Source organism: Phalangium opilio, unplaced genomic scaffold (assembly GCF_054372755.1).
Source record: "Phalangium opilio isolate 3A_F unplaced genomic scaffold, DU_Popi_V2 ptg000094l_1, whole genome shotgun sequence".
Taxonomy (NCBI): domain Eukaryota; kingdom Metazoa; phylum Arthropoda; class Arachnida; order Opiliones; family Phalangiidae; genus Phalangium; species Phalangium opilio.
The window spans coordinates 1,584,805-1,605,967 of NW_028324199.1; the positions used below are offsets into that span (position 1 = coordinate 1,584,805).

The 21,163-nt window shown below is 43.9% G+C and overlaps 3 protein-coding genes across 3 annotated transcripts; all 3 read left to right on the plus strand.

Annotated features, from left to right (window-relative positions):
• The first annotated feature begins 293 nt into the window (after positions 1 to 293).
• Positions 294 to 3,701, plus strand: LOC149637880 (uncharacterized). Its single transcript, XM_089850759.1, has 6 exons — positions 294 to 483; positions 542 to 548; positions 2,203 to 2,378; positions 2,434 to 3,072; positions 3,177 to 3,313; positions 3,387 to 3,701. Exons 1-6 carry the CDS (start codon positions 294 to 296, stop codon positions 3,699 to 3,701), a joined length of 1,464 nt encoding a protein of 487 aa, XP_089706885.1.
• Positions 3,702 to 6,680: 2,979 nt separating this feature from the next.
• Positions 6,681 to 10,118, plus strand: LOC149637881 (uncharacterized). The gene is made up of 5 exons (XM_089850760.1): positions 6,681 to 6,931; positions 8,623 to 8,798; positions 8,854 to 9,489; positions 9,594 to 9,730; positions 9,804 to 10,118. The coding sequence occupies exons 1-5, from the start codon at positions 6,681 to 6,683 to the stop codon at positions 10,116 to 10,118; spliced, it is 1,515 nt and encodes a 504-aa protein (XP_089706886.1).
• A 2,637-nt stretch (positions 10,119 to 12,755) lies between these two features.
• Positions 12,756 to 16,076, plus strand: LOC149637882 (uncharacterized). The gene is made up of 6 exons (XM_089850761.1): positions 12,756 to 12,945; positions 13,004 to 13,010; positions 14,578 to 14,753; positions 14,809 to 15,447; positions 15,552 to 15,688; positions 15,762 to 16,076. The coding sequence occupies exons 1-6, from the start codon at positions 12,756 to 12,758 to the stop codon at positions 16,074 to 16,076; spliced, it is 1,464 nt and encodes a 487-aa protein (XP_089706887.1).
• Positions 16,077 to 21,163: the final 5,087 nt, after the last annotated feature.

Below are 21,163 nucleotides of genomic sequence, written 5' to 3' on the forward strand. Positions count from 1 at the left end.
GAAACTGAAATGCCGCTCTCTACTGCAAAGCAGCCTCGGCAGTTCTATGCCGGAGGTTTGCCTTAGAGGGCCTGGATGTGGCCCTCATTCAGGAACCTTGGTTTCATAATGGTAAAATCCTTGGTTTAAAGAATGCAGGTAATATCTCTTATGACTTTACCTCACCCAACCCCAGGGCGTGTGTTCTGACCAGGAAGGGTCTTGACATCCTTCCGCTTCCGAACTACCTCACTAGGGATACTGCTGTGATTAAGGTAATGCCCTCCTCTTTTGGAGAGGCAACTGGCCTTATCATGGCGTCTGCTTACTTTTCCCATGATGCCACGGGTTCCCCTCCACCACAGGAGGTTGTCGTTCTTGTCGACCGCTGTGAGAGGCAGGAGGACATGATCATTTTAGGCTGTGATGCCAATGCCCGCCATGCCACGTGGGGCAGTAGTGACTGCAACAGACAAGGTGATGAACTGCTTGAATATCTAGTCGGTACGAACCTGCATATTCTCAACAGGCACAATGAGCCAACCTTCGTTACTTCTAACAGAAAGGAGGTCATTGATGTCACCGTGGTCACAGACAAAATCAGTCTGTCGGTTTCTAATTGGCATGTGTCTAATGAACCGTCTCTCTCGGACCATAGGCACTTCTGCTTCTCGGTCGCGGTCAAGTCAACTTCGGTTAAGACGGAACTGCGTAACCCCCGTCGGACCGACTAGTCCGGCTACAGGGAGGAACTTTGCCTCCTACTCAGAGGTAATGCTCCAAAGCTTTCCTCGGTGCTGGAATTTGATTTGGCAGTTGATCTTATGCAACAAGCCATTATCAATTCCTACCAACACAACTGTCCGGCGAAGCCTGCCAGCCGGCCGAGGCTCGTTTCTTGCTCACTCGTAAACTCTTTAATAGGGCTAAGAGGACTGGGGACTGGACTATTTATAGACAGACCCTCAATAAGTATAATAAAGCCATCCGGGAGGCCAAGAGGAACTCCTGGAGGTACTTCTGCGGTAGCATCTCTGATGCCCCCGCTACTGCCAAGATCATGAAGATCCTGGCTCATGATAACACTCACCAGCTCAGCACCATCAAGGTGGCAGAAGGTGAGTTTACCAAGTCAGGGACTGATACCCGTAAGCATATGCTTAAGGTACATACACTTTCCGGACTCCAAGGATTTTGACCTCACAGGCACCGACGCTCCCCCCGTGCACTTTCGGAGAGCCCACAGGGCGGACTGGGTCATCGCCAATAAGATAGTTACATACTCTAGACTTAAGTGGGCTGTAAACTCGTTTCAGCCCTATAAGTCCCCTGGCCCAGATGGCGTCTTTCCCGCCCTCCTCCAGGAAGGCATAGACACCATTGGCGGTGGTAGCGCACGGACCTGGGTGGTTGGCGGTGGTAGCGCACGGCCCTGGGTGGTTGGCGTCGGCAGCGGACGGATTTGGGTGGTTGGCGGCGGCGGTGGTGGTGGTGGTGGTTTGGCCAAAAGACACCGTATTATTCCCTGAACCTGGGTGGTTGGCGGCGGCGGCGGCGGTGGTGGTGGTGGTGGTTTGGCGAAAAGACACCGTATTTTTCCAAGAACCTGGGTGGTTGGCGGCGGCGGCGGCGGACGGAGCTGGGTGGTCTCTGGCGGCGGTGGTGGTGGTGGTGGTGTGGCCAAAAGACACCGCATAATTTCAATTTTAATTTTTTTGGCTCTACGTTTGGCAGATCCTGCTCTTTTGGTAGATCTTTTTCTTTTCCTATAAATTAATTTCCGTAAGAATTAACAAAATCTAAAGATCGAAATATATTTTTTAACTTTTGAGAATTAATAAAGCCGAGTTTTTGGAAATATTTAAATACTGGTATTTCAATAAAAAAAATTCCGAAAACGCTTGAATATAATTTATTTTCTTGGTGCCCATGGAGGTATTTTATGAGATAATGCAATTATTATTTTTGTAAAACTGTTGAAAACCATTTCAAAGTATCCCCAGAAGACGCAACTTAAAGGAAGGGTGAAGCAGAAATTGAAGTGATATTTTATCGATTTTCCTACTAATTATAAGACCAGTCTGCATAGTGAAACATTCAGGAAATACTTCCGAATGATTTTAAAATCCAAATTAGGTTCAGATTTTAAGGATAATTTTGAAGAAGGACCTCCGGCCAATCGCGTAACGCCCTGCCTTTTTATTAACAAAATTCTCGTGGCAGGAACTGCAAGGATCTCTACCGTGAAGTGAAGAAGAAACTAATTATGGATTTGGATTCAGTTAAATCTATAGCAGTCACAACAGACGGCTGGACTGACAGCTTCAGAATGGTGTCGTACATTTCTGTAACGGCTCATTTTTACCAGGAAGACTTTAGACTTCAGTTCAAAGTTATAGGTACAAGAGAAATTGATAAAAAAATCAGGCGATAATATCCGTGAGCTTGTTTTAGAGGTATTGAAAGAATTTGAATTAGAGAACAAGGATATTTATTTTGTTACCGACGGTGCTGCCAATATGGTGTCAGGTTTCAGAAAGTATCCATGGTTTTGGTGCGCCGCACACCAATTAAACCTGATTTTGGACCACGTTTTTACCGAAAAAAAGAAAACAAGAGATAAGCCCGATTATGAAAACGAGCTTCCAGATTTAACTGAAATGTTTCATCAGTGTAAAACGCTAGTAACTTACTTAAAAAAGTCTGGATTGCAAAGAAAGTTGATGAAAACTCTGAAACAAGAAGTGTGTACTCGATGGAATTCGCGGTTGGAAATGATTGAGTCCGTGTACGAGGCGAAAGACCAAATTAGAAAATTATTGTCTGAACGAGGGGAGGAGAGACTTTTTTTCCAAAAACACATGGAACTGTTAAAATCCACCATCAAGATACTGAAATGTTACAGATCTTGCAGTAATGATCTTTGTCAGGAAAAAAAACCTACTTTGCACCTTGTTATTCCATGGCTGGACAGACTCAAAAAACAATGTTATTTCTGTGAAGATGATCATCCAGAAATTAAAAAGGTATCGTTCTTTTCCAAAAATTGGTGTTTTAAGAACTTCACGTACAGCAAAACGAAACACTATAATTGTATTTCGTAGTGCAAAGAGCTACTCCTTGCAGAGCTTCAAAAGTTCACGATAAACAAGTACCATAAAATGGCAGTTTAAACCCTAAAATGAAACTAATGAAAGCAATTCCTGAAGAGCAGCGACCTAGTGTGATCAGTTATATTCGTGATGAACTGGAGCAGGATACTACACTTAATGAAGATGATGATGATGATTGCTCCAACTCGCAGCCACTTTCAAAAATTGCCAAAACTAACGTGGTTAGCTGATTTTTTAATGTATAAATTAATTTAAAAAATTATTTATTGCAAAAGCAACTCTAAATTCATTTAGGAAAAGGATGACATATTTTCAGACCTACTGGACGAGCCTAGTTGTAACGTAAATGAGGATGAAGTGTCGACTTATCAATCACTTGTGTCATTACCTACAACGTCAACTTCACTTGAAGATTGGTGGAAAGACCCAAATTTGCCAAACCTCAAGTCCTTGTTTAAGCGAATTATGTCAATTCCCGCTTCAAGTTCAACCAGAGAACGTTGTTTCAGCAAACAGGGTAGGATTTTAGAGGAAAGAAGAACGCAGTTGAAGCCAAATAAAGTGGATATCATTCTTTTTTTGCACGAAAACCTTAAAGATAACCACTAGTGTTTTTGTTAAAATTAAAACATTCGACAGGGTTCATACAATTTTTGGAAAACAAATTTCCCTGAGATTTCCAGGTTTTTCCTCACATACTTCCCTGCATTTTCCAGAGTTACGAGCCTTTAAAGTTTAGGGTAACGCTATTCCTATGAAGGGGGTTGCTTGTTTATGTTTTACTAAATTACTCCGCCCCTGTTTACTCGAACCCCACGGTTTTAGTATGGTTGGATGGGGGACAAATTGGACTATAACATACTCAAAGGACATCCCCGTGTCTCTAGTAGAACTAGAGTTACGAGCCTCCAAATTTATCGTTAAAAATGAAAAGTAACCTAATAACAATAAGTGAGACACTAACATAAGTTGACGAAGATATTGACGTAGCCTCAAGTTTATAGTACCCTTGTATGGGGAGCGAAAAGGGCTATAACATATTCAAAGTAGATCCCCGTATCTCTAATAGAACAGGAGTTATGGGCCTTCAAAGTGCAGTGTTAAAAATCATAAGTAACATAATAAAAATAAGTGAGACGATACCATAAGTTGAACGTTTTCCTTAATTACTTGGCTCCTGTTTGTCGTCGCCCTAAGTTTTTAGTATCATTGGATGGGGAACAAATTGGACTATAACACACTCAACGGACATCCCTGTATCTCTAGAAGAACCTGAGTTATGGCATGTTTTTGAACATTTTGCTTAATTACTCGGCCCATGCTTTATAGTATGGTTGGATGGGCGGACAAATTGGACTATAACACACTCAAAGGACATCCCTGTATCTCTAGTAGAACCAGAGGGTAAACGAGTGAGAGGGTGGGTTAGCTAAACAAGTGCGACAGGGTGGGTTAGCTAAACGAGTGCAACAGCGTGGGTTAGCTAAACGAGTGCAACAGCGTGGGTTAGCTAAACGAGTACGACAGGGTGGGTTAGCTAAACGAGTGCGACAGGGTGGGTTAGCTAAACGAGTGCGACAGGGTGGGTTAGCTAAACGAGTACGACAGGGTGGGTTAGCTAAACGAGTGCGACAGGGTGGGTTAGCTAAACGAGTACGACAGGGTGGGTTAGCTAAACGAGTACGACAGGGTGGGTTAGCTAAACGAGTGCGACAGGGTGGGTTAGCTAAACGAGTGCGACAGGGTGGGTTAACTAAACGAGTGCGACAGGGTGGGTTAGCTAAACGAGTGCGACAGACTGGGTTAACTAAACGAGTGCGTCAGGGTGGGTTAACTAAACGAGTGCGTCAGGGTGGGTTAACTAAACGAGTGCGTCAGGGTGGGTAAGCTAATCGAGTGCGTCAGGGTGGGTTAGCTAAACGAGTGCGACAGGGTGGGTTAGCTAAACGAGTGCGACAGGGTGGGTTAGCTAAACGAGTGCGAGAGGGTGGGTTAGCTAAACGAGTGCGAGAGGGTGGGTTAGCTAAACGAGTGCGAGAGGGTGGGTTAGCTAAACGAGTGCGACAGGGTGGGTTAGCTAAACGAGTACGACAGGGTGGGTTAGCTAAACGAGTGCGACAGGGTGGGTTAGCTAAACGAGTGCGACAGACTGGGTTAACTAAACGAGTGCGTCAGGGTGGGTTAGCTAATCGAGTGCGACAGGGTGGGTTAGCTAATCGAGTGCGACAGGGTGGGTTAGCTAAACGAGTGCGACAGGGTGGGTTAGCTAAACGAGTGCGACAGGGTGGGTTAGCTAAACGAGTGCGTCAGAGTGGGTTAACTAAACGAGTGCGTCAGGGTGGGTTAGCTAATCGAGTGCGACAGGGTGGGTTAACTAAACGAATGCGACAGGGTGGGTTAGCTAAACGAGTGCAACAGGGTGGGTTAGCTAAACGAGTACGACAGGGTGGGTTAGCTAAACGAGTGCGACAGGGTGGGTTAGCTAAACGAGTGTGAGAGGGTGGGTTAGCTAAACCAGTGAGAGAGTGGGTTAGCTAAACGAATGAGAGGGTGGGTTAGCTAAACGAGTGAGAGGGTGGGTTAGCTAAAAGAGTGAGAGGGTGGGTTAGCTAAAAGAGTGAGAGGGTGGGTTTAGCCAAACGAGAGAGCCATGTTTGTTGTAGCCCTAAGCTTTTAGTTTGGATGGATGGGGGACAAATTTCACTATAACATACTCAAAGGACATCCCCGTATCTCTAGTAGAACCAGAGTTACGAGCCTCCAAAGTATAGTGTAGTGTTAATCCTATGGAGGGTATGTTCACGAGCATTTTTCTTAATTACTCGGCCCCTGTTTGACGCAAATTTCCCTGATTTCCCTGAATTTTACTAGAAATTCGTAATTTCTCTGAATTTTCTCTGAGGTTTTTGTCAACTATTTATTTCCCTGATTTTTCCAGGTTTTCCCGGTTTTCCAGGTTTGTATGAACCCTGATTCGAAATAAATTTATAATTTTGTTGTGGCTCATTTTGTGAAGACAAATAGGGCAGATTTCAGAAGAATGCTTCGACTAGTGTAGAAGTTGCAGGTGAGTTCTCCTTGTTTGTCATTCAATGGTACTAATTACGTTGTTCATATATAATATTGAATATCGGTAATGGTATGGAAATGGTTCTCTGCTATATTTGATTTCGGTAATGGTTGGAAATGTGATAACGTTTCTTAATCGGGAATGGGAATGGTTGGTATTTGGAAACCACGGATCGGTAACGGATGGGGAGGTTGATGAAATCTATTGGTGGAATTGGTAAACAAAAATATGAACAAGAGTGGTATGGAAATGGTAACGTTTGAAACTGAAATGCCGCTCTCTACTGCAAAGCAGCCTCGGCAGTTCTATGCCGGAGGTTTGCCTTAGAGGGCCTGGATGTGGCCCTCATTCAGGAACCTTGGTTTCATAATGGTAAAATCCTTGGTTTAAAGAATGCAGGTAATATCTCTTATGACTTTACCTCACCCAACCCCAGGGCGTGTGTTCTGACCAGGAAGGGTCTTGACATCCTTCCGCTTCCGAACTACCTCACTAGGGATACTGCTGTGATTAAGGTAATGCCCTCCTCTTTTGGAGAGGCAACTGGCCTTATCATGGCGTCTGCTTACTTTTCCCATGATGCCACGGGTTCCCCTCCACCACAGGAGGTTGTCGTTCTTGTCGACCGCTGTGAGAGGCAGGAGGACATGATCATTTTGGGCTGTGATGCCAATGCCCGCCATGCCACGTGGGGCAGTAGTGACTGCAACAGACAAGGTGATGAACTGCTTGAATATCTAGTCGGTATGAACCTGCATATTCTCAACAGGCACAATGAGCCAACCTTCGTTACTTCTAACAGAAAGGAGGTCATTGATGTCACCGTGGTCACAGACAAAATCAGTCTGTCGGTTTCTAATTGGCATGTGTCTAATGAACCGTCTCTCTCGGACCATAGGCACTTCTGCTTCTCGGTCGCGGTCAAGTCAACTTCGGTTAAGACGGAACTGCGTAACCCCAGTCGGACCGACTAGTCCGGCTACAGGGAGGAACTTTGCCTCCTACTCAGAGGTAATGCTCCAAAGCTTTCCTCGGTGCTGGAATTTGATTTGGCAGTTGATCTTATGCAACAAGCCATTATCAATTCCTACCAACACAACTGTCCGGCGAAGCCTGCCAGCCGGCCGAGGCTCGTTTCTTGCTCACTCGTAAACTCTTTAATAGGGCTAAGAGGACTGGGGACTGGACTATTTATAGACAGACCCTCAATAAGTATAATAAAGCCATCCGGGAGGCCAAGAGGAACTCCTGGAGGTACTTCTGCGGTAGCATCTCTGATGCCCCCGCTACTGCCAAGATCATGAAGATCCTGGCTCATGATAACACTCACCAGCTCAGCACCATCAAGGTGGCAGAAGGTGAGTTTACCAAGTCAGGGACTGATACCCGTAAGCATATGCTTAAGGTACATACACTTTCCGGACTCCAAGGATTTTGACCTCACAGGCACCGACGCTCCCCCCGTGCACTTTCGGAGAGCACACAGGGCGGACTGGGTCATCGCCAATAAGATAGTTACATACTCTAGACTTAAGTGGGCTGTAAACTCGTTTCAGCCCTATAAGTCCCCTGGCCCAGATGGCGTCTTTCCCGCCCTCCTCCAGGAAGGCATAGACACCATTGGCGGTGGTAGCGCACGGACCTGGGTGGTTGGCGGTGGTAGCGCACGGCCCTGGGTGGTTGCCGTCGGCAGCGGACGGATTTGGGTGGTTGGCGGCGGCGGTGGTGGTGGTGGTGGTTTGGCCAAAAGACACCGTATTATTCCCTGAACCTGGGTGGTTGGCGGCGGCGGCGGTGGTGGTGGTGGTGGTTTGGCGAAAAGACACCGTATTTTTCCAAGAACCTGGGTGGTTGGCGGCGGCGGCGGCGGACGGAGCTGGGTGGTCTCTGGCGGCGGTGGTGGTGGTGGTGGTGTGGCCAAAAGACACCGCATAATTTCAATTTTATTTTTTTTGGCTCTACGTTTGGCAGATCCTGCTCTTTTGGTAGATCTTTTTCTTTTCCTATAAATTAATTTCCGTAAGAATTAACAAAATCTAAAGATCGAAATATATTTTTTAACTTTTGAGAATTAATAAAGCCGAGTTTTTGGAAATATTTAAATACTGGTATTTCAATAAAAAAAATTCCGAAAACGCTTGAATATAATTTATTTTCTTGGTGCCCATGGAGGTATTTTATGAGATAATGCAATTATTATTTTTGTAAAACTGTTGAAAACCATTTCAAAGTATCCCCAGAAGACGCAACTTAAAGGAAGGGTGAAGCAGAAATTCAAGTGATATTTTATCGATTTTCCTACTAATTATAAGACCAGTCTGCATAGTGAAACATTCAGGAAATACTTCCGAATGATTTTAAAATCCAAATTAGGTTCAGATTTTAAGGATAATTTTGAAGAAGGACCTCCGGCCAATCGCGTAACGCCCTGCCTTTTTATTAACAAAATTCTCGTGGCAGGAACTGCAAGGATCTCTACCGTGAAGTGAAGAAGAAACTAATTATGGATTTGGATTCAGTTAAATCTATAGCAGTCACAACAGACGGCTGGACTGACAGCTTCAGAATGGTGTCGTACATTTCTGTAACGGCTCATTTTTACCAGGAAGACTTTAGACTTCAGTTCAAAGTTATAGGTACAAGAGAAATTGATAAAAAAATCAGGCGATAATATCCGTGAGCTTGTTTTAGAGGTATTGAAAGAATTTGAATTAGAGAACAAGGATATTTATTTTGTTACCGACGGTGCTGCCAATATGGTGTCAGGTTTCAGAAAGTATCCATGGTTTTGGTGCGCCGCACACCAATTAAACCTGATTTTGGACCACGTTTTTACCGAAAAAAAGAAAACAAGAGATAAGCCCGATTATGAAAACGAGCTTCCAGATTTAACTGAAATGTTTCATCAGTGTAAAACGCTAGTAACTTACTTAAAAATGTCTGGATTGCAAAGAAAGTTGATGAAAACTCTGAAACAAGAAGTGTGTACTCGATGGAATTCGCGGTTGGAAATGATTGAGTCCGTGTACGAGGCGAAAGACCAAATTAGAAAATTATTGTCTGAACGAGGAGAGGAGAGACTTTTTTTCCAAAAACACATGGAACTGTTAAAATCCACCATCAAGATACTGAAATGTTACAGATCTTGCAGTAATGATCTTTGTCAGGAAAAAAAACCTACTTTGCACCTTGTTATTCCATGGCTGGACAGACTCAAAAAACAATGTTATTTCTGTGAAGATGATCCAGAAATTAAAAAGGTATCGTTCTTTTCCAAAAATTGGTGTTTTAAGAACTTCACGTACAGCAAAACGAAACACTATAATTGTATTTCGTAGTGCAAAGAGCTACTCCTTGCAGAGCTTCAAAAGTTCACGATAAACAAGTACCATAAAATGGCAGTTTAAACCCTAAAATGAAACTAATGAAAGCAATTCCTGAAGAGCAGCGACCTAGTGTGATCAGTTATATTCGTGATGAACTGGAGCAGGATACTACACTTAATGAAGATGATGATGATGATTGCTCCAACTCGCAGCCACTTTCAAAAATTGCCAAAACTAACGTGGTTAGCTGATTTTTTAATGTATAAATTAATTTAAAAAATTATTTATTGCAAAAGCAACTCTAAATTCATTTAGGAAAAGGATGACATATTTTCAGACCTACTGGACGAGCCTAGTTGTAACGTAAATGAGGATGAAGTGTCGACTTATCAGTCACTTGTGTCATTACCTACAACGTCAACTTCACTTGAAGATTGGTGGAAAGACCCAAATTTGCCAAACCTCAAGTCCTTGTTTAAGCGAATTATGTCAATTCCCGCTTCAAGTTCAACCAGAGAACGTTGTTTCAGCAAACAGGGTAGGATTTTAGAGGAAAGAAGAACGCAGTTGAAGCCAAATAAAGTGGATATCATTCTTTTTTTGCACGAAAACCTTAAAGATAACCACTAGTGTTTTTGTTAAAATTAAAACATTCGACAGGGTTCATACAATTTTTGGAAAACAAATTTCCCTGAGATTTCCAGGTTTTTCCTCACATACTTCCCTGCATTTTCCAGAGTTACGAGCCTTTAAAGTTTAGGGTAACGCTATTCCTATGAAGGGGGTTGCTTGTTTATGTTTTACTAAATTACTCCGCCCCTGTTTACTCGAACCCCACGGTTTTAGTATGGTTGGATGGGGGACAAATTGGACTATAACATACTCAAAGGACATCCCCGTGTCTCTAGTAGAACTAGAGTTACGAGCCTCCAAATTTATCGTTAAAAATGAAAAGTAACCTAATAACAATAAGTGAGACACTAACATAAGTTGACGAAGATATTGACGTAGCCTCAAGTTTATAGTACCCTTGTATGGGGAGCGAAAAGGGCTATAACATATTCAAAGTAGATCCCCGTATCTCTAATAGAACAGGAGTTATGGGCCTTCAAAGTGCAGTGTTAAAAATCATAAGTAACATAATAAAAATAAGTGAGACGATACCATAAGTTGAACGTTTTCCTTAATTACTTGGCTCCTGTTTGTCGTCGCCCTAAGTTTTTAGTATCATTGGATGGGGAACAAATTGGACTATAACACACTCAACGGACATCCCTGTATCTCTAGAAGAACCTGAGTTACGGCATGTTTTTGAACATTTTGCTTAATTACTCGGCCCATGCTTTATAGTATGGTTGGATGGGCGGACAAATTGGACTATAACACACTCAAAGGACATCCCTGTATCTCTAGTAGAACCAGAGGGTAAACGAGTGAGAGGGTGGGTTAGCTAAACAAGTGCGACAGGGTGGGTTAGCTAAACGAGTGCAACAGCGTGGGTTAGCTAAACGAGTGCAACAGCGTGGGTTAGCTAAACGAGTACGACAGGGTGGGTTAGCTAAACGAGTGCGACAGGGTGGGTTAGCTAAACGAGTGCGACAGGGTGGGTTAGCTAAACGAGTACGACAGGGTGGGTTAGCTAAACGAGTGCGACAGGGTGGGTTAGCTAAACGAGTACGACAGGGTGGGTTAGCTAAACGAGTACGACAGGGTGGGTTAGCTAAACGAGTGCGTCAGGGTGGGTTAACTAAACGAGTGCGTCAGGGTGGGTTAACTAAACGAGTGCGTCAGGGTGGGTTAGGTAATCGAGTGCGTCAGGGTGGGTTAGCTAAACGAGTGCGACAGGGTGGGTTAGCTAAACGAGTGCGACAGGGTGGGTTAGCTAAACGAGTGCGAGAGGGTGGGTTAGCTAAACGAGTGCGAGAGGGTGGGTTAGCTAAACGAGTGCGACAGGGTGGGTTAGCTAAACGAGTGCGACAGGGTGGGTTAGCTAAACGAGTGCGTCAGAGTGGGTTAACTAAACGAGTGCGTCAGGGTGGGTTAGCTAATCGAGTGCGACAGGGTGGGTTAACTAAACGAATGCGACAGGGTGGGCTAACTAAACGAGTGCGACAGGGTGGGTTAGCTAAACGAGTGTGAGAGGGTGGGTTAGCTAAACCAGTGAGAGAGTGGGTTAGCTAAACGAATGAGAGGGTGGGTTAGCTAAACGAGTGAGAGGGTGGGTTAGCTAAAAGAGTGAGAGGGTGGGTTAGCTAAAAGAGTGAGAGGGTGGGTTTAGCCAAACGAGAGAGCCATGTTTGTTGTAGCCCTAAGCTTTTAGTTTGGATGGATGGGGGACAAATTTCACTATAACATACTCAAAGGACATCCCCGTATCTCTAGTAGAACCAGAGTTACGAGCCTCCAAAGTATAGTGTAGTGTTAATCCTATGGAGGGTATGTTCACGAGCATTTTTCTTAATTACTCGGCCCCTGTTTGACGCAAATTTCCCTGATTTCCCTGAATTTTACTAGAAATTCGTAATTTCTCTGAATTTTCTCTGAGGTTTTTGTCAACTATTTATTTCCCTGATTTTTCCAGGTTTTCCCGGTTTTCCAGGTTTGTATGAACCCTGATTCGAAATAAATTTATAATTTTGTTGTGGCTCATTTTGTGAAGACAAATAGGGCAGATTTCAGAGGAATGCTTCGACTAGTGTAGAAGTTGCAGGTGAGTTCTCCTTGTTTGTCATTCAATGGTACTAATTACGTTGTTCATATATAATATTGAATATCGGTAATGGTATGGAAATGGTTCTCTGCTATATTTGATTTCGGTAATGATTGGAAATGTGATAACGTTTCTTAATCGGGAATGGGAATGGTTGGTATTTGGAAACCACGGATCGGTAACGGATGGGGAGGTTGATGTAATCTATTGGTGGAATTGGTAAACAAAAATATGAACAAGAGTGGTATGGAAATGGTAACGTTTGAAACTGAAATGCCGCTCTCTACTGCAAAGCAGCCTCGGCAGTTCTATGCCGGAGGTTTGCCTTAGAGGGCCTGGATGTGGCCCTCATTCAGGAACCTTGGTTTCATAATGGTAAAATCCTTGGTTTAAAGAATGCAGGTAATATCTCTTATGACTTTACCTCACCCAACCCCAGGGCGTGTGTTCTGACCAGGAAGGGTCTTGACATCCTTCCGCTTCCGAACTACCTCACTAGGGATACTGCTGTGATTAAGGTAATGCCCTCCTCTTTTGGAGAGGCAAATGGCCTTATCATGGCGTCTGCTTACTTTTCCCATGATGCCACGGGTTCCCCTCCACCACAGGAGGTTGTCGTTCTTGTCGACCGCTGTGAGAGGCAGGAGGACATGATCATTTTAGGCTGTGATGCCAATGCCCGCCATGCCAAGTGGGGCAGTAGTGACTGCAACAGACAAGGTGATGAACTGCTTGAATATCTAGTCGGTACGAACCTGCATATTCTCAACAGGCACAATGAGCCAACCTTCGTTACTTCTAACAGAAAGGAGGTCATTGATGTCACCGTGGTCACAGACAAAATCAGTCTGTCGGTTTCTAATTGGCATGTGTCTAATGAACCGTCTCTCTCGGACCATAGGCACTTCTGCTTCTCGGTCGCGGTCAAGTCAACTTCGGTTAAGACGGAACTGCGTAACCCCCGTCGGACCGACTAGTCCGGCTACAGGGAGGAACTTTGCCTCCTACTCAGAGGTAATGCTCCAAAGCTTTCCTCGGTGCTGGAATTTGATTTAGCAGTTGATCTTATGCAACAAGCCATTATCAATTCCTACCAACACAACTGTCCGGCGAAGCCTGCCAGCCGGCCGAGGCTCGTTTCTTGCTCACTCGTAAACTCTTTAATAGGGCTAAGAGGACTGGGGACTGGACTATTTATAGACAGACCCTCAATAAGTATAATAAAGCCATCCGGGAGGCCAAGAGGAACTCCTGGAGGTACTTCTGCGGTAGCATCTCTGATGCCCCCGCTACTGCCAAGATCATGAAGATCCTGGCTCATGATAACACTCACCAGCTCAGCACCATCAAGGTGGCAGAAGGTGAGTTTACCAAGTCAGGGACTGATACCCGTAAGCATATGCTTAAGGTACATACACTTTCCGGACTCCAAGGATTTTGACCTCACAGGCACCGACGCTCCCCCCGTGCACTTTCGGAGAGCACACAGGGCGGACTGGGTCATCGCCAATAAGATAGTTACATACTCTAGACTTAAGTGGGCTGTAAACTCGTTTCAGCCCTATAAGTCCCCTGGCCCAGATGGCGTCTTTCCCGCCCTCCTCCAGGAAGGCATAGACACCATTGGCGGTGGTAGCGCACGGACCTGGGTGGTTGGCGGTGGTAGCGCACGGCCCTGGGTGGTTGGCGTCGGCAGCGGACGGATTTGGGTGGTTGGCGGCGGCGGTGGTGGTGGTGGTGGTTTGGCCAAAAGACACCGTATTATTCCCTGAACCTGGGTGGTTGGCGGCGGCGGCGGCGGACGGAGCTGGGTGGTCTCTGGCGGCGGTGGTGTGGCCAAAAGACACCGCATAATTTCAATTTTAATTTTTTTGGCTCTACGTTTGGCAGATCCTGCTCTTTTGGTAGATCTTTTTCTTTTCCTATAAATTAATTTCCGTAAGAATTAACAAAATCTAAAGATCGAAATATATTTTTTAACTTTTGAGAATTAATAAAGCCGAGTTTTTGGAAATATTTAAATACTGGTATTTCAATAAAAAAAATTCCGAAAACGCTTGAATATAATTTATTTTCTTGGTGCCCATGGAGGTATTTTATGAGATAATGCAATTATTATTTTTGTAAAACTGTTGAAAACCATTTCAAAGTATCCCCAGAAGACGCAACTTAAAGGAAGGGTGAAGCAGAAATTGAAGTGATATTTTATCGATTTTCCTACTAATTATAAGACCAGTCTGCATAGTGAAACATTCAGGAAATACTTCCGAATGATTTTAAAATCCAAATTAGGTTCAGATTTTAAGGATAATTTTGAAGAAGGACCTCCGGCCAATCGCGTAACGCCCTGCCTTTTTATTAACAAAATTCTCGTGGCAGGAACTGCAAGGATCTCTACCGTGAAGTGAAGAAGAAACTAATTATGGATTTGGATTCAGTTAAATCTATAGCAGTCACAACAGACGGCTGGACTGACAGCTTCAGAATGGTGTCGTACATTTCTGTAACGGCTCATTTTTACCAGGAAGACTTTAGACTTCAGTTCAAAGTTATAGGTACAAGAGAAATTGATAAAAAAATCAGGCGATAATATCCGTGAGCTTGTTTTAGAGGTATTGAAAGAATTTGAATTAGAGAACAAGGATATTTATTTTGTTACCGACGGTGCTGCCAATATGGTGTCAGGTTTCAGAAAGTATCCATGGTTTTGGTGCGCCGCACACCAATTAAACCTGATTTTGGACCACGTTTTTACCGAAAAAAAGAAAACAAGAGATAAGCCCGATTATGAAAACGAGCTTCCAGATTTAACTGAAATGTTTCATCAGTGTAAAACGCTAGTAACTTACTTAAAAATGTCTGGATTGCAAAGAAAGTTGATGAAAACTCTGAAACAAGAAGTGTGTACTCGATGGAATTCGCGGTTGGAAATGATTGAGTCCGTGTACGAGGCGAAAGACCAAATTAGAAAATTATTGTCTGAACGAGGAGAGGAGAGACTTTTTTTCCAAAAACACATGGAACTGTTAAAATCCACCATCAAGATACTGAAATGTTACAGATCTTGCAGTAATGATCTTTGTCAGGAAAAAAAACCTACTTTGCACCTTGTTATTCTATGGCTGGACAGACTCAAAAAACAATGTTATTTCTGTGAAGATGATCATCCAGAAATTAAAAAGGTATCGTTCTTTTCCAAAAATTGGTGTTTTAATAACTTCACGTACAGCAAAACGAAACACTATAATTGTATTTCGTAGTGCAAAGAGCTACTCCTTGCAGAGCTTCAAAAGTTCACGATAAACAAGTACCATAAAATGGCAGTTTAAACCCTAAAATGAAACTAATGAAAGCAATTCCTGAAGAGCAGCGACCTAGTGTGATCAGTTATATTCGTGATGAACTGGAGCAGGATACTACACTTAATGAAGATGATGATGATGATTGCTCCAACTCGCAGCCACTTTCAAAAATTGCAAAAACTAACGTGGTTAGCTGATTTTTTAATGTATAAATTAATTTAAAAAATTATTTATTGCAAAAGCAACTCTAAATTCATTTAGGAAAAGGATGACATATTTTCAGACCTACTGGACGAGCCTAGTTGTAACGTAAATGAGGATGAAGTGTTGACTTATCAGTCACTTGTGTCATTACCTACAACGTCAACTTCACTTGAAGATTGGTGGAAAGACCCAAATTTGCCAAACCTCAAGTCCTTGTTTAAGCGAATTATGTCAATTCCCGCTTCAAGTTCAACCAGAGAACGTTGTTTCAGCAAACAGGGTAGGATTTTAGAGGAAAGAAGAACGCAGTTGAAGCCAAATAAAGTGGATATCATTCTTTTTTTGCACGAAAACCTTAAAGATAACCACTAGTGTTTTTGTTAAAATTAAAACATTCGACAGGGTTCATACAATTTTTGGAAAACAAATTTCCCTGAGATTTCCAGGTTTTTCCTCACATACTTCCCTGCATTTTCCAGAGTTACGAGCCTTTAAAGTTTAGGGTAACGCTATTCCTATGAAGGGGGTTGCTTGTTTATGTTTTACTAAATTACTCCGCCCCTGTTTACTCGAACCCCACGGTTTTAGTATGGTTGGATGGGGGACAAATTGGACTATAACATACTCAAAGGACATCCCCGTGTCTCTAGTAGAACTAGAGTTACGAGCCTCCAAATTTATCGTTAAAAATGAAAAGTAACCTAATAACAATAAGTGAGACACTAACATAAGTTGACGAAGATATTGACGTAGCCTCAAGTTTATAGTACCCTTGTATGGGGAGCGAAAAGGGCTATAACATATTCAAAGTAGATCCCCGTATCTCTAATAGAACAGGAGTTATGGGCCTTCAAAGTGCAGTATTAAAAATCATAAGTAACATAATAAAAATAAGTGAGACGATACCATAAGTTGAACGTTTTCCTTAATTACTTGGCTCCTGTTTGTCGTCGCCCTAAGTTTTTAGTATCATTGGATGGGGAACAAATTGGACTATAACACACTCAACGGACATCCCTGTATCTCTAGAAGAACCTGAGTTATGGCATGTTTTTGAACATTTTGCTTAATTACTCGGCCCATGCTTTATAGTATGGTTGGATGGGCGGACAAATTGGACTATAACACACTCAAAGGACATCCCTGTATCTCTAGTAGAACCAGAGGGTAAACGAGTGAGAGGGTGGGTTAGCCAAACAAGTGCGACAGGGTGGGTTAGCTAAACGAGTGCAACAGCGTGGGTTAGCTAAACGAGTGCAACAGCGTGGGTTAGCTAAACGAGTACGACAGGGTGGGTTAGCTAAACGAGTGCGACAGGGTGGGTTAGCTAAACGAGTGCGACAGGGTGGGTTAGCTAAACGAGTACGACAGGGTGGGTTAGCTAAACGAGTGCGACAGGGTGGGTTAGCTAAACGAGTACGACAGGGTGGGTTAGCTAAACGAGTACGACAGGGTGGGTTAGCTAAACGAGTGCGACAGGGTGGGTTAGCTAAACGAATGCGACAGGGTGGGTTAACTAAACGAGTGCGACAGGGTGGGTTAGCTAAACGAGTGCGACAGACTGGGTTAACTAAACGAGTGCGTCAGGGTGGGTTAACTAAACGAGTGCGTCAGGGTGGGTTAACTAAACGAGTGCGTCAGGGTGGGTTAGCTAATCGAGTGCGTCAGGGTGGGTTAGCTAAACGAGTGCGACAGGGTGGGTTAGCTAAACGAGTGCGACAGAGTGGGTTAGCTAAACGAGTGCGACAGGGTGGGTTAGCTAAACGAGTGCGACAGGGTGGGTTAGCTAAACGAGTGCGACAGGGTGGGTTAGCTAAACGAGTGCGTCAGAGTGGGTTAACTAAACGAGTGCGTCAGGGTGGGTTAGCTAATCGAGTGCGACAGGGTGGGTTAACTAAACGAATGCGACAGGGTGGGTTAACTAAACGAGTGCGACAGGGTGGGTTAGCTAAACGAGTGTGAGAGGGTGGGTTAGCTAAACCAGTGAGAGAGTGGGTTAGCTAAACGAATGAGAGGGTGGGTTAGCTAAACGAGTGAGAGGGTGGGTTAGCTAAAAGAGTGAGAGGGTGGGTTAGCTAAAAGAGTGAGAGGGTGGGTTTAGCCAAACGAGAGAGCCATGTTTGTTGTAGCCCTAAGCTTTTAAATTGGATGGATGGGGGACAAATTTCACTATAACATACTCAAAGGACATCCCCGTATCTCTAGTAGAACCAGAGTTACGAGCCTCCAAAGTATAGTGTAGTGTTAATCCTATGGAGGGTATGTTCACGAGCATTTTTCTTAATTACTCGGCCCCTGTTTGACGCAAATTTCCCTGATTTCCCTGAATTTTACTAGAAATTCGTAATTTCTCTGAATTTTCTCTGAGGTTTTTGTCAACTATTTATTTCCCTGATTTTTCCAGGTTTTCCCGGTTTTCCAGGTTTGTATGAACCCTGATTCGAAATAAATTTATAATTTTGTTGTGGCTCATTTTGTGAAGACAAATAGGGCAGATTTCAGAAGAATGCTTCGACTAGTGTAGAAGTTGCAGGTGAGTTCTCCTTGTTTGTCATTCAATGGTACTAATTACGTTGTTCATATATAATATTGAATATCGGTAATGGTATGGAAATGGTTCTCTGCTATATTTGATTTCGGTAATGATTGGAAATGTGATAACGTTTCTTAATCGGGAATGGGAATGGTTGGTATTTGGAAACCACGGATCGGTAACGGATGGGGAGGTTGATGAAATCTATTGGTGGAATTGGTAAACAAAAATATGAACAAGAGTGGTATGGAAATGGTAACGTTTGAAACTGAAATGCCGCTCTCTACTGCAAAGCAGCCTCGGCAGTTCTATGCCGGAGGTTTGCCTTAGAGGGCCTGGATGTGGCCCTCATTCAGGAACCTTGGTTTCATAATGGTAAAATCCTTGGTTTAAAGAATGCAGGTAATATCTCTTATGACTTTACCTCACCCAACCCCAGGGCGTGTGTTCTGACCAGGAAGGGTCTTGACATCCTTCCGCTTCCGAACTACCTCACTAGGGATACTGCTGTGATTAAGGTAATGCCCTCCTCTTTTGGAGAGGCAACTGGCCTTATCATGGCGTCTGCTTACTTTTCCCATGATGCCACGGGTTCCCCTCCACCACAGGAGGTTGTCGTTCTTGTCGACCGCTGTGAGAGGCAGGAGGACATGATCATTTTAGGCTGTGATGCCAATGCCCGCCATGCCACGTGGGGCAGTAGTGACTGCAACAGACAAGGTGATGAACTGCTTGAATATCTAGTCGGTACGAACCTGCATATTCTCAACAGGCACAATGAGCCAACCTTCGTTACTTCTAACAGAAAGGAGGTCATTGATGTCACCGTGGTCACAGACAAAATCAGTCTGTCGGTTTCTAATTGGCATGTGTCTAATGAACCGTCTCTCTCGGACCATAGGCACTTCTGCTTCTCGGTCGCGGTCAAGTCAACTTCGGTTAAGACGGAACTGCGTAACCCCCGTCGGACCGACTAGTCCGGCTACAGGGAGGAACTTTGCCTCCTACTCAGAGGTAATGCTCCAAAGCTTTCCTCGGTGCTGGAATTTGATTTAGCAGTTGATCTTATGCAACAAGCCATTATCAATTCCTACCAACACAACTGTCCGGCGAAGCCTGCCAGCCGGCCGAGGCTCGTTTCTTGCTCACTCGTTAACTCTTTAATAGGGCTAAGAGGACTGGGGACTGGACTATATATAGACAGACCCTCAATAAGTATAATAAAGCCATCCGGGAGGCCAAGAGGAACTCCTGGAGGTACTTCTGCGGTAGCATCTCTGATGCCCCCGCTACTGCCAAGATCATGAAGATCCTGGCTCATGATAACACTCACCAGCTCAGCACCATCAAGGTGGCAGAAGGTGAGTTTACCAAGTCAGGGACTGATACCCGTAAGCATATGCTTAAGGTACATACACTTTCCGGACTCCAAGGATTTTGACCTCACAGGCACCGACGCTCCCCCCGTGCACTTTCGGAGAGCACACAGGGCGGACTGGGTCATCGCCAATAAGATAGTTACATACTCTAGACTTAAGTGGGCTGTAAACTCGTTTCAGCCCTATAAGTCCCCTGGCCCAGATGGCGTCTTTCCCGCCCTCCTCCAGGAAGGCATAGACACCATTGGCGGTGGTAGCGCACGGACCTGGGTGGTTGGCGGTGGTAGCGCACGGCCCTGGGTGGTTGGCGTCGGCAGCGGACGGATTTGGGTGGTTGGCGGCGGCGGTGGTGGTGGTGGTGGTTCGGCCAAAAGACACCGTATTATTCCCTGAACCTGGGTGGTTGGCGGCGGCGGCGGTGGTGGTGGTGGTGGTTTGGCGAAAAGACACCGTATTTTTCCAAGAACCTGGGTGGTTGGCGGCGGCGGCGGCGGACGGAGCTGGGTGGTCTCTGGCGGCGGTGGTGGTGGTGGTGGTGTGGCCAAAAGACACCGCATAATTTCAATTTTAATTTTTTTGGCTCTACGTTTGGCAGATCCTGCTCTTTTGGTAGATCTTTTTCTTTTCCTATAAATTAATTTCCGTAAGAATTAACAAAATCTAAAGATCGAAATATATTTTTTAACTTTTGAGAATTAATAAAGCCGAGTTTTTGGAAATATTTAAATACTGGTATTTCAATAAAAAAAATTCCGAAAACGCTTGAATATAATTTATTTTCTTGGTGCCCATGGAGGTATTTTATGAGATAATGCAATTATTATTTTTGTAAAACTGTTGAAAACCATTTCAAAGTATCCCCAGAAGACGCAACTTAAAGGAAGGGTGAAGCAGAAATTCAAGTGATATTTTATCGATTTTCCTACTAATTATAAGACCAGTCTGCATAGTGAAACATTCAGGAAATACTTCCGAATGATTTTAAAATCCAAATTAGGTTCAGATTTTAAGGATAATTTTGAAGAAGGACCTCCGGCCAATCGCGTAACGCCCTGCCTTTTTATTAACAAAATTCTCGTGGCAGGAACTGCAAGGATCTCTACCGTGAAGTGAAGAAGAAACTAATTATGGATTTGGATTCAGTTAAATCTATAGCAGTCACAACAGACGGCTGGACTGACAGCTTCAGAATGGTGTCGTACATTTCTGTAACGGCTCATTTTTACCAGGAAGACTTTAGACTTCAGTTCAAAGTTATAGGTACAAGAGAAATTGATAAAAAAATCAGGCGATAATATCCGTGAGCTTGTTTTAGAGGTATTGAAAGAATTTGAATTAGAGAACAAGGATATTTATTTTGTTACCGACGGTGCTGCCAATATGGTGTCAGGTTTCAGAAAGTATCCATGGTTTTGGTGCGCCGCACACCAATTAAACCTGATTTTGGACCACGTTTTTACCGAAAAAATGAAAACAAGAGATAAGCCCGATTATGAAAACGAGCTTCCAGATTTAACTGAAATGTTTCATCAGTGTAAAACGCTAGT

Coding starts and splice junctions, on each gene's coding strand:
- LOC149637881 (XM_089850760.1), top strand. CDS start 6,681: ATGCCCTCCTCTTTTGGAGAGGCAACTGGCCTTATCATGGCGTCTGCT. Junction 6,932..8,622: donor AACCTGCATATTCTCAACAG/GCACAATGAGCC, acceptor TTCTCGTGGCAG/GAACTGCAAGGATCTCTACC. Junction 8,799..8,853: donor ACTTCAGTTCAAAGTTATAG/GTACAAGAGAAA, acceptor AGCTTGTTTTAG/AGGTATTGAAAGAATTTGAA.
- LOC149637882 (XM_089850761.1), top strand. CDS start 12,756: ATGGCGTCTGCTTACTTTTCCCATGATGCCACGGGTTCCCCTCCACCA. Junction 14,754..14,808: donor ACTTCAGTTCAAAGTTATAG/GTACAAGAGAAA, acceptor AGCTTGTTTTAG/AGGTATTGAAAGAATTTGAA. Junction 15,689..15,761: donor AAATTGCAAAAACTAACGTG/GTTAGCTGATTT, acceptor AAATTCATTTAG/GAAAAGGATGACATATTTTC.
- LOC149637880 (XM_089850759.1), top strand. CDS start 294: ATGGCGTCTGCTTACTTTTCCCATGATGCCACGGGTTCCCCTCCACCA. Junction 3,073..3,176: donor CAAAACGAAACACTATAATT/GTATTTCGTAGT, acceptor AACTAATGAAAG/CAATTCCTGAAGAGCAGCGA. Junction 3,314..3,386: donor AAATTGCCAAAACTAACGTG/GTTAGCTGATTT, acceptor AAATTCATTTAG/GAAAAGGATGACATATTTTC.